At 41.0% G+C, this 12869-nt stretch overlaps 1 protein-coding gene across 6 annotated transcripts in view; it reads left to right on the top strand.

Moving 5' to 3' along the window:
- Positions 1-470: 470 nt before the first annotated feature.
- The window catches only part of ZNF41 (zinc finger protein 41), a 37367-nt gene continuing 24968 nt past the window's right edge, over positions 471-12869 (top strand). For 2 of the 6 annotated variants that reach the window (XM_063083639.1, XM_063083636.1), the window contains exon 1: positions 12030-12176. In XM_063083639.1, the coding sequence (XP_062939709.1) occupies positions 12138-12176 (39 nt within the window). In that variant the 5' untranslated portion in view covers positions 12030-12137. Of the gene's footprint in view, positions 595-11366; positions 11555-11660; positions 11799-12029; positions 12177-12869 lie in introns of those variants that run through there. The other 4 variants (XM_063083638.1, XM_063083634.1, XM_063083637.1 and 1 more) reach the window with 4 other exon arrangements.

Below are 12869 nucleotides of genomic sequence, written 5' to 3'. Positions count from 1 at the left end.
TGGCTTTTTCTTGCTGCTTATGGTAAAATGCGAGAGGGAAGCAATACACAGAGGGAAGAACTGCTAAGCAAAAAGGAACCAGGACTTAATATGGGAAATTCTCAGCCTACCCAGATTGCAAATGACGCTAAAATTAGGGTATTTGCCATTAGGAAAGCATTCTCCGCAGAGGACAAGTGTGGCTGGGCAACCTTTTGCTAGTACTTAAGAGATTAAGCATGTGATTCATGGATCCTCTCAACCTTCACAGTAGAAGCCAGGAATAGAGAGATGATTAACAAGGAAAGATCTGTGGAGGATCCTCTTGCCTAATGGTGTGACTCCCTGGAACAAACACAGGATATCCACAAGGTTTTTGAGAATGTTATATCAGCAGAAACACTGCCAGCTTGTACTGAAAGGGACAGAGATAGGATGAAATAAAAGAAGGCTGTCAGACTCCAAAAATTCTGCAGGCAGGAAATAGTGATAAAACTACTAGCTTCAAACATGTGGGAGTCTTGGGCCCATAGGGTGGATCCTCAAACCACAAAGGATTTTTCCTGGGCCTTGATGCTTAATGGAATCTGCCCTGCTGGATTTCAAAATGACTTGGTAACAGTCACTTCTTTATTTCTTCCATTTTCTCTCTTTTGGAATGGGAATGTCTATAACTGTTATCCTATGCCTGTCCCACTATTGCATTTTGGGAACAGATAACTTATTTTCTTGTTTCACAAGTCCACAGATGGAGAAGAATTTTGCATTGGGTTGACATACTCAGAATCTCACCCATATTTGGTTTACATGATGAGATTTGGGGTTTCTGAGCTGACGATATTTAGATGAGATTTTGGACTTGAGTTGATGCTGTAATGTGTTGACACTTTTGAGAGTGTTGGGATGGGTGGATGTATTTTTATGTGGGCTGGAAATCAATGTTTGGGAACCAGAGGGTGGAGTGTGGTAGGTTGAATAATGGCTCCCCAAAAGATATCCATGTTTTAATTTCTGGAACCTGTGAATGGCACCTTATTTGGCAAAAAAAGGACTTTGCAGATGTGATTAAGTATCTTGTGATGGAGAGATTACCTGGATTATCCAGATGGGCCCTATATGCAATCGCAAGTGTTCTTACCAGAGAGAAGTAGACAGAGATGACACAGAAGAAGAGAAGATAATGAGACAACAGAGGCAGAGATTGGAGTGATGTGGCCACAAGCCAAGGAATCCTGGCAGCCTCTGGTGGGAACAGGTCCCTGTCAACATTTGATTTTGGCACAGTGATACTGATTTCAGACTTCTGGCCTCCATAATTATGACAGAATAAATTTCTGTTGTTTAAGTCATCAAATTTGAGGTAATTTGTTACAGCAGCCATAGGAAAGGAATATGTAAGTTCAAGAGATGTATTGTACAAAGTGGTGACTATAGTTAATAACAATGTATTGTGTACTTGAAAATTCCTAAGACAGTAGGTTTTAAGTGTTCTCACCACAAATAAACAAGTATTTGAGGTAATGCATATGTTAATTAGCTTTATTTAGCCATCCCAGAGCATATACATATTTCAAAACATCATGTTGTACACCTGCAATATTGTGATGCGTAATAAGAAATATATAAGGGTTCTTCAAAAAGTTCATGGAAAAATGGAATTAAAGGATAACATGAATCTTCCCATGAACCTTTTGAAGTACTCTCGTATGTCTGTGGTCTTCATTTCCTGGCATAGAGCTCCTAAAACCCTTGGAATCTCTGGACTGATGAGTATCTTTTGGATGCTAATGAGGTGACTAATGTATGGTGATCCTTAGATACCCTCAGGATGGGTGCTGGTCACCAGAAAGACCAAGGCATGATTAAAGGGTTGGGACTTGTATCTCTACCCCCCAATCTCCAAGGAAGGAGAGGGGCTGAAGGTTGAGTTGATCACCAGTGGCCAGTGATGTAATCAATTATGCCTATGTAATGAAGCTTCCATAAAAACCCTTAAGGACCGGGATGAGATGAGTTTCTGGATGGCTAAACACATGGAGTTTCCTGGGGAGGGCATAGAAGCTCTGTGCCCTTGCCCCCCATACCTTGTCCTGTGCATCTCTTTCATCTGGCTATTCATCTGTATCCTTTGTAATATCCTTTAGAGTAATAGGTAAAGTGTTTCCCCAGGTCTTGTGAGCCACTCTAGCAAATTAAGTGAACCCAAGGAGGGGGTCATGGAAACCTCAATTTATAGCTGTCCAGTCAGAAGTACAGGTCACAACCTGGGACTTGCAATTGTCATCTGAAGTGAGGCACAGTTTTGTGGGACTGAGCCCTCAAACTATGGGATCTGGCAGTATTTCCAGGTACATAGTGCCAGAATTGAATTGAATTAGAGGACTCCATCCTAAGGAGAATCTGGTGTCAGAAGTGTTGTGTTGTCTGTGTTAGAGTAGGAAAAACGTTTTGGCTTTTTTCCCATCTTTTATTTTATTGCTTTTTTGGGGGGGGGGGAGGCGACTGGCCTGTGAGGGGATCCGAACCCTTGGCCTTGGTGTTATCAACACTGCACTCTAACCAACTGAGCCAACCAGCCAGCCCCTGTCTTTATTAACACCATAAATATATACAATTTTCTTTCTCAATTAAAAAAAATTTTTTAATGTGTACACTTATTCTCCATTTTCCTTATTCTGCTCCATTTTTATTTCCTTCTCAGCAGTTTCTCCTTAGTGTAGGTCCTTGTTCTAGAAGAAAGCTATGGTGGATCATCATATATTGTATTATTAATTGAAGAGGTCTGGGTTGTATAAACCTTGGACATTCCAAGGAAAGCTTTGGCCCTTACCCAGATCCTGGGAGATAACTTCTAAGTCCTTGGAATATCTTGCTTGTTAAGAAATCTTTGTTTACTTGAGTCCATGAGCCATGCTAGATAGTTTATTCTAAAACTGTGACTTATGGTGGGGGTCTTGGGCCATACAGTATCAGCCTGAACTTTGTGGGGACTGAGTAACTAAGGTCAGCCACATATGTGGTCAGCCATGCCTGTGTGGCTAACCCCAAATAAAAACCCTGAACACTAAGGCTCAGGTGAACTTCCCTAGTTGGCAATATTTCAAGTGTGTTACCTCACATCTTTCTGGGAGAATTAAGCACTGGTCATATGACTCCACTGGGAGAGGAGAACCAGAAGCTTGCTCCTGGTCTCTCTGGGACTCTGCCCTAGGTGCCCTTTTCCATTGATGATTTAAATCTCTATCCTTTTGCTCTAATAAACTGTAACTAACCATCAGTATAACAGTTTTGCTGAGTTCTGTGGGTCTAGTGAATTGCTGAACCTGAGATGGGTCTCAGGGACCCCCAAGCACAATCCTTATACTCACTTGATCCCGGATTGTGCAAAACCCCTCTCAGTTTCAGCTGTTAAATTCAAGCTGGCCTGCCGTGTCTATTGACTGTTTGGGTATTCTCCTGTTCTCAGGTCTGGCAGATGCCTCTTACTTCCCTCTGCATTTTCCTATACAGATCATTGTACCATGCAATTCTAGTGGCTGTTGGTGACTTGTCCTTGCCCGTATGTATTTTGATATTCATGAATATTTCAGCTATCCATTACTGTGTAAATAAACCATACCAAAAAGTGGCTTAAAAATAACTATTTTATTGCTTAGGAGTCTATGGGCAGGTTTCAGTGGGGGTGGCTGTTTCTTCTCCATATGATGCCTGGAGCAGCTGGAATGGAACTGGAGAATCCATAATGATTTCATCACATGAATTGGACCTCAGTGCTAGTTGTCAGCTGGGACTTCAGTTATGTACATGGCCTCTTTTTTAAATGGTGTCTCATTCTCCAAGGCCTGTCTTCAGAGGAGAGCATTGACTTCTTTACATGGTGTCGAGGTTCCCCTCTCATTAAAGCAGTTCAATGCCCCTTAAGGTCTGGGCTCAGAAGTCCCAGAATGCCATTTCTACCACATTTTATTGGTCAAGCAGAACAGAAGGCCAGCCCAGTCACAAAGAGTGAAAAAATATACTCCACGTCTTGATCAGAGGAGTGGCAAACATGTACAGGACTGGAAATACTTCTGGCAGCCATATCTGCAGAAAATCTACCACACTGGGGACAGCACGTCCACTAGCTTCATTGTAAATGTTTTCCATGGGTTTTGATTTTGCTGTCTGGTTGCTCTCTCTGTATGTTGATATGAGTAGAGATTAAAAACTATGCAGCTGCCATTGTGATTCCCAGCATCCCTTCTAATTTTTAAAAAATTATCTCAAAAAAGAACAGAAATTTGGGGTGAAGGTAGAATTAAGAAGTAAAAGCATTCTAAATGGTTCACTCTCCTGAGAAATTAGGAGTAATAGCCAATAACGCATCTGTGTGTGCATGCATGTGTGCACACTTGCGTGTGGGCTTAATCTACCAATAGAGGAAATTTGAATCATGCTTATAAGGAATGGAAAGACAATCACAAGAAGAATTGATAAACAGAGTAGAACTTCCAAATTATTAAGGGCGGGAGAAGGGGAATGAACAGAAACTTGACAGAGCCAGCAAATATAAGGAAATCCAAAAGGAGGAAACAGCAACAAAGTAGAAAAAAGGAAAGAAAGTTAGATGGAAGATATAAAGTCAGGCTTATCATTGATAAATTGAACGGACTGGGTCCTATAAAAGAGAAAGACTGTGAAAAGAGGTTTAAAAATAAAAGTTATGTGTTGTGGGGCTGGCCAGTTAGCTCAGTTGGTTAGAGCATAGTCTTATAATACCCAGGTCACCGGTTTAGACCTTCCAGTACCGGCCAGTCACCAAAACAAAGCAAAACAAAAAGAAAGTTATGTGTTATTTACTAGAAACACATTTAAAATAAAGAGACAAAGAGGCAAAGCTAAACACTGTTGAAGGATACATCAGGCAAATGCAAACAAAATATAAGCAGGTCTAACTATATAATTACCAAGTTAAAATCCAAGGCCAAAAGCATTCAACACATAAAACAGAGACATTACATAATAATAAAGTGTACATTAGATGATATAATATACACAAACTTTTACACAAACACAAATAAGACCAAGAAAAATTCATAGAAATGTAACAAAACCTTAAAATCATAATTTATAGTGAGAGTTTATGCTTTTGTCAGGATAATGGATCATGTTATCAAAAAAAATTAAAGGTAAAAAAGATATGAAAATTATAATCAGTATGCTGGATATAACAGGCATAAAAAGAACTTTGTATCTTACAAGCAAACTATATAATCTCTACTCCTATGTCCTTGCAACATTTAAAAAACATTGAATTGTCTAACTTCACCCGAGAGAAACGATACATTTTTAAAAGTAGGACTTTGAAGGTTCGCATTCTTTAAGATGCAATAAAATCAGAAATAAATTAAAATATTACCAAAATATCTTAACCAGTTCGAAATTAATAAACACTTTCCTAAATAAATAAGGACAAAATAGGTCTATGTTACATAAACTCTCTCAGTCCATAGAGAAAGATGGAAAATTCCCAATTTATTTTATATAAGAATAATCTGAATACCAAAACCGAAATATATTGCTTGAAAAAGAAGATTACTAGAGACAATTCTTCATGAATATGGATGAAAAATTCTAAATATCAGCAAATCAAAAAAAGAAAAAGAAAAAAACAAAATTAAAAATTAAAAAACAACAAAAAAGAAAATTAAAAAGATGAAGATGAAAAGAAAGAATAAATAAATAAAAAGACCATAAAAGATAAAAAAAAAAAAATCAGTAAATCAAATCCAGATGCTTCTCAAGAAAAATACATACACTATAATCATTAAGATGATCCAGGAATGCTAATATGGTTTAATATTTGTAAACCAATCAACATAATTCATTATGCCAAATACTTTAGAAAAGCCACATCGCACTATCAATTAATATCAAAAAAGTATAAGATAATGTTTGAGTGAGCAGGACTGTAGCCATGTTAGGACCTAAAACCCCATGGTCTCTCCAAGATTTTAAAAGGACAGTTTTTTCTTAGCATGAATTTCTCTGAATTCCCTCTTTTCCCATAGTTATTTGATATTTTGAAACTTGGTTATGGGGCAAGATGACATTATTTACATAAATGTAAAGTTGTTTTCCAGCCAGCATAAAGCTGCAGACTTGCAGCTGAGAAACTAAGGAAGAAATAGGGAAAGCTATGCTGATTCCGCGCCTCCAGTAGAACACTGAGATAAAAGCAAGGACAGGAGCAGAAACTAGATGGAGTCTTGGTGAGGCCTTGTTTGTACCTGACTCCTTGCACAGAGCCCCTGAGGTTCACATCCCCCTCCCTCCTGCTTTTCTTTTCCCACATTCCATTCCCTCAATCCCCTCTTTTAAAACCATTCAGTAAATGTGAGTCTTTGAGATGGCTTTAGTCTGGCCATTCTCCTTCAGGTTTACTGGAGAGATGGGTAAGCCCAACATCTCTGGTCACATCACCAGTATTCCTAAATAAACCTGATGTCCCCACTATGGAAAACAGTATGGAGGTTTCTCAAACAACTAGATAGATCTTCCATATGATCCAGCAATCCCACTTCTGGGTATATACCCAAAAGAATGGAAATCATCATGTCGAAGGGATACCTGCACTCCGATGTTCATCACAGCTCTGTTCACAATAGCCAAGACATGGAACCAACCTAAATGTCCATTGATGGATGACTGGATAAGGAAACTGTGGTATATATACACCATGGAATACTACTCTGCCATTAAAAAGAATGAAATTCTCCCACTTGCAACAACATGGATGAGCTTGGAGAAACTTACGTTGAGTGAAATAAGCAAAGCACAGAGGGATAAATACTGTATGTATTTTCTCATAACTGGGAGCTAAGAGATAAAAAAGAAAGGAAAGAAAGACCACAGTGGTGTGTTGGACTTGCAGAGGGAGAGAACATACCTAGGGACACAAAGTGGAGTGGGGGGGAAAGTGGGATGAGGAGGTAGGTAGGGGATAATTGAGCGGATAATTGGGTGGGGGACATGGGGTATAATCACAATTTGTGGTAATGGACATGCTGCCAGTATGGATCTGGCCATCACATCTTAGGCACGAGTGGTGACAATTTGATTTGTACCCCATGAATATTCATAACCAATAAAAACAAAACAAAAAAGAACTGCAGATTGAAAATATTTGAAAATAAAAACAAATGGTTGCGTCTGTAAATAAATAAATAAATAAATAAATAAAAATAAAAAGCACTTGATTGTTTAAAATTTAAAACAAACATTGATTTTAGAAAAACCAGTGAATATTTTAGGTGCATGCTTAATATAAAGTTCCTTTTATTTATCTGTTTTTGATAACAAGTGCTCTCCATATTCTCTTCAAAAAATAAAATAAATAAATAAATAAATAAAAGATGTCTTCCATTTTCACCAACATCTGACTTTTGGATGGTTTGTTTTTGAAAGCAGGCAGGCAGCCTGACCTGTGCCTGGTAACAATACAATTCAGTAGCCACTGTATTAATAGAAACTTCATATAAAATAGCAATAGAAGGAAATTACTTAAAATTGACAACACCATTGTCCAAAAATTGCCAGAAAACTTTATACTAAATGGTAAAATGTTTAAATCATTTCTATTACCATTGGCAGCAAGATAGGGATGTTCTCTATCACATCTACTATTCAACATTATTTTGAAGACTCTTTCTCAGCACCGTCCAATACAACTTTCTGCAATGATGGAAATGTTTTTACTTAGTGTCATCCAATACAGAGGCCACTAATATGTGGATATTGAGCGCTGGGAATATGGCTAGGTGACTAAGAAACTGAATTTTACATTTTTTTTTTTAAGATGACCAGTAAGGGGATCTTAACCCTTGACTTGGTGTTGTCAGCACCACGCTCACCCAGTGAGCTAACCGGCCATCCCTATATGGGATCCGAACCTGTGGCCTTGGTGCTATCAGCACCACACTCTACCGAGTGAGCCACGGGCCGGCCTTGAATTTTACATTTTACTTAACTTAAATTTAAATAGCACATGAGCCTAGTGGCTACTGTATTGGGTGGCTAATACAGTGAAAAAAGAAGAAATAATCATATCAAATGTTGGATAAAGAAACAATATTATCTATATCTGATATGATTGTATAATTAGAGAATCTAAGAAACTATACCAAGAAGCTATCAGAATTGGTAGGTAGTTTTGATAAGAAGCTGGATACAAGATAAAATTATAAAAATAAGTATTTTTCCTATACTAGCAGTAAGCAAATGGGATTAGCAAAAATAAGTCTTAACAACAAAAATATTATAAATATCTAAAAATAAATTTAACCAAAAAAGATTATGTATTCATAGGAAGAACACTATAAAATATCATTGCAGCATATATTATAGGACATTTGTATAGATATATATTTTTTGCAGCTGGCCAGTACGGGGATCAGAATCCACAACCTTAGTGTTATAAGGCTGCAATCTAACCAACCGAGCTAACTGGCCAGCCAGGACACAATCAGATACACACCAAATCCCTAGATACAAAGGCTTAATGTAACAAAAATATTAAATCTCTCCAAACTATTATGAGGAGTCTTCCAAAAGTTCATGGAAAGATTCATAGTATCTTTTAATTCCATTTTCCCACAACTTTTTGAAGTACCCTCATAGTTTTATTTTGTTGTGGATTTGTGTGTGTGTGTGTGTGTGTAGCAGCATTCATCTTGAAACTTGATTATTTTAAACTTCAGAGAGTTCCTTAAAAATAAATTTGCAAGAACAAAAATCCTTTGAAATCAAATAGTTTACAGAGACACAATAGAGTTCAGGTTAAGCTAAATATATCTGTGACCTTACATGACAGAAACAATTATTTTTATTCAGTGGGCATAGGGCAGTGTGTTCCATCAATGGTGCCAGCTGACAATGTTGAATTTCATCTGATCCTGGTAAACAGTGAACCCCTTTACTCTCTGTAAGGAGAAAATGGCTTTTCTGGAAAATGGCTTACTGCAAAGAACCACCCTTCCCCATATGACTTAAGTAGAACTTAAGACTGCCCCCCTTGTTTACCTATGAGAAGACCAGACGCACTCTCCAAATTCCCATTATTCGCCCCGTGATTGATAAGCTGAACTGCTTGTCCCCACTGACCGATCAGAACAAAATGTTTTTTACCCAAACTTCAGCCAGGCTTCTCTTTTTCCTTCAGGCTCCTGAGCTCTGCTTGCCCCCAAGCCTAAGCAAGCACCAAAAAAAGTGGATCATGCCCCCGCTCCTCCTCCTCACCTTCTCCTGGGATTGGGCTGACCACAGACACTTCCCTGTCAGACCCCGCTGGTTATGTCCCCTTGCTCGTGCAGCTTCCTCTCCATAGATTCTGCTTATCTCTGCTTGCCTTTTCCTTACACTATAAAGGAAAAGCCTTTTCTGTTTGGTTTCAAGACACTTGCAGATTTCTGAGATGGGAGCATTCTCCCTATTGCAGTAATCTTTCTTTCTTTCTTTCTTTCTTTTTTAAAAGATGACCAGTAAGGGGATCTTAACCCTTGACTTGGTGTCCTCAGCACCACGCTCTCCCAAGTGAGCCATGGGCCGGCCCTAATAACCTTTCTTTCTAATGAAAGTCTCTCCCTACCTAAATCCAGATTTGTTTTTATTTGATACAGTAAAAACAAAGCTTGATCTTGATCTCATACTATAGGCCAAAGTAAATTCCAACTGGATTGAAGGTTTAAGTAGAAAAAAGTAACACAATAAAAACACTGAAATGTTAAGATGATCTTTCTAGAACTACCTGGAATAGGGAAGGGAAACCGTGCAAGACAGGATATACAGAAGCCATTAAAAAAAGCTTAGACATTTCCGAGCACAGACTATGTTTTTCTAACTACATATTGAAGGACACATAAAATGCAAAGGACAAAAAGAGTTAGGAAAAAAATATTGCAATCTGACAGAGGGTTAATATCCCTAATGTACAAAGAGCTTCTACAAATTGATAAGAAAAAGACAAATCACCCCAAAGAAAACTGGACACAGGATACGAAAATTTGCGGAAGAGGAAATCTAAATGGCCAACAAACAGGAAAAGATCCTCGATTGCACGCGTAATAAGGAAAATGCAAATGAAAGCAATTGAATCCTACTAGCCCTCAGAATGGCAAAAATTAAAGATAGCATCAACATCCAGTGCTGGAGTGGATTTGCCTTAATGAACTCTTAGTTTGCTGGAGGGACTAGGAAATGTTCCACTTTTTGGGGGGAAGGAATTTGGCTATATCTATTCAACAACAACAGAATGCCCTTACCTGTATTTAATGATAAAACTTCAAAATACACAAAGCAAAAATTAACCAGCACAAGGAAAACCTGACTTATCAACAGTAGGCGGGGATGACTTCTCTTTTTCTGTCTCTCTGTCTCTCTCTCTAACTCACGGCTCACAAGCCAAGGGAAATCTTCAGGAAGGATATACTGTACACATTTGAAACGGCCCAGCTAACAAGCTTGAAGTAATAGACACATAGAGTATGCTAACCTAACAACTGGAAGATAGTCTTTTCAATCAAGACATGAAACAGTTTTGAAAACTGGCCCAGTATTGGAGCCTTAAGGCAAGTTTCATCAATTTCAGCCTCAACGTCACTCAGACACCATTCTTGGGCCACAGTGCAGTTAGGGTAAAAATCACTGACATAAGGATTAACTTTTTGTTCGTGTGGGGAAATGGAAAATGGTGTCAGGAACTGTAACATTTTCTGCCCTCCCTCTACATTCCTTCTTGGACAACAGGACGCGACGGGCTGAGCTGGGCCAGGTCACGAACAGCTCCTTTAGGCAGCATTTCCACTCCCGCAGACCAAAGCCCAGTCACCGTGCAGCCGGCGGTCGGCCGCCTTTGTCTCCCTCCGCTAGGATGACACTGCGCTCATTCCCTACGTCGCCGGAGACACGGTGTTTGGGTGTCCCCCAGCGCAACAGCCGGAATAAAAAAGCCATTCTCTTTGTCCTTGAGTCTCAGAGGATTTCTGCAAGTTCCACAACGGACTTCTAAATAATCCAGGGGTCGAAGGGGGGCAGGGAGGGTTTACAGATTAGCGGTTGAAACCGAACACTAATGAAAATCAAACAAATCCAAACTAATACAGCAAATGAAAACTTGGACCTTGAGAAGAACTTGAGCCTTCATGCTTACACAAGGAAACCTGAAAGGCTGATGATTCGATTTAGAAAATGAGCTAAGATGCCCCCCAACCGATGTCACACACACCCCATGACTCGTTCCACAGACGCTTGGTCCCTGGTACGAAGTCACCTCAACCTCCCGCGCCCACAGAGGTTAAACTCTGCAGGCAGCGACTTCCGCTTCCTGGCCTAAGTCTCACACGTACCACCCCCCGCGGCAACTGCCAAGGTTCGGTGACAGCCGAGACGCCCGGCGTTTCCCGCGGCCGAACGGTCCCTTCCGTGGCCAAGGTCGGAGCTTCCGACAGAGCGGCCGCCAGGTGGGCTCGGAAGGGCGCCGCGGCTCGGGCACCGCGGGAAGCGCCCGCCCTGAAGAACGGTCGCCGCGCCCAGCAGAGAAGTGCGGCGGGGGCAGGGGCGGGTCCGTCTCGGATGCGGGGTGACAGGAGGGCTGGGCGATGCTTAAAGAAGCCGGGGCTCCCCTGGGGAGTCGGCCGAAGGCCGGGATCTCCTGAAGGCGTCCGGCCCGCCCGGGCCTCGGAGGTCACCAACTCCTGGCGGCGGCGGCGGCGGGGGAGAAGCCCTGTGGGACAGTCCACGGTCTGGTGACTTGGCCACAGGGACATCCCACAGGGGATGATCGGGTAGGGGATCCCGGGCTCCGTGACAGAAATGACCACCCTCCCAAGATGGCGGCTCCCGTAGAGACACTCCCAAAGGGACAGCCATGTTCCTTGCCTGACAAAGTCACTAAAGAAAATTGGAAAGCCCGCCTGTGCCCGACACACACGCACACGCGCGCCCCGCCACAGTGTGAGGCACCAGGTGTACTTGGCGGGCGGCCGCTTCCAGGCTGACACTGAGCATGTGCGGAGCAATCCAGAAGCGACAGGCTCCCTCGAGGCTCTCTGGATTTAGGGCTCTGGGAGTTTGACAGAGGCGGATTTGGGGCCAGTTAAGCATTGAGATAATTATGGGGTGTTATGACATGGATTTCGTACTCAAAGATGGTACTCAGTAGGGTGAGTGTGTTGCTTCTCTGGTGTCACTTATAGGGAGGTGCGGAGAGTGAGTGACTGGGCCGTGTGGGTGAGTGATGGGATCAGTAGGGAAAGTGACGGGTAGTCTGTGGGGTGAGTGATGGCGAGTGTGAGGGTCTGTGGGGTGAGGGATGGGGTTTGTTGGCTGGGTGGCTAAGGTTTCTATGGGCTGAGTGATGCGCTAATTTGGGATAGTAGTGTGGGAATATGGAATCAGATGCAGCTTCTTGGGGTCACTGATAGGTGGGCTTTAGGTCTGAGATGAGGTTGTTTCAAAAACCTACTTTTGACTCTGTTGGTGGGTGGTATCTCTGTTTGCTTTCTCACGAATTTCTACCCTTGACTTCATTATTTCTTTACTTTGGGCTTTTCCTTTTGTTCTTATTTTTAAATTCCTAAACTGAATGCTTATCTCATTACTAGTCAGCCATGTTCTTTTATGATATAAAGCGTTAAGTTTATGAATTTTTCTCTGAGAACACTTTAGCTCCGTGTCACAGCTATGACGTGTAGTATTTCCACTATAGCTTACTGCTGATGTCTTCTAATTTCTGTTAATTTCTCTCTTACCCCTGAGTTATTTAGTTAAGAGATTTTGATTTCCCAAAACGCTGAAATTTTTGTTATAGATTTCTAAACTGTGGTCAGAGACTGTCATCTGAGAGATCATTAGAT

The sequence above is a fragment of the Cynocephalus volans genome, chromosome X (genome assembly GCF_027409185.1).
Source record: "Cynocephalus volans isolate mCynVol1 chromosome X, mCynVol1.pri, whole genome shotgun sequence".
Lineage (NCBI taxonomy): Eukaryota > Metazoa > Chordata > Mammalia > Dermoptera > Cynocephalidae > Cynocephalus > Cynocephalus volans.
Note: the sequence above shows the minus strand (reverse complement) of the source record. Positions and strands in the feature narration are given on the sequence as shown.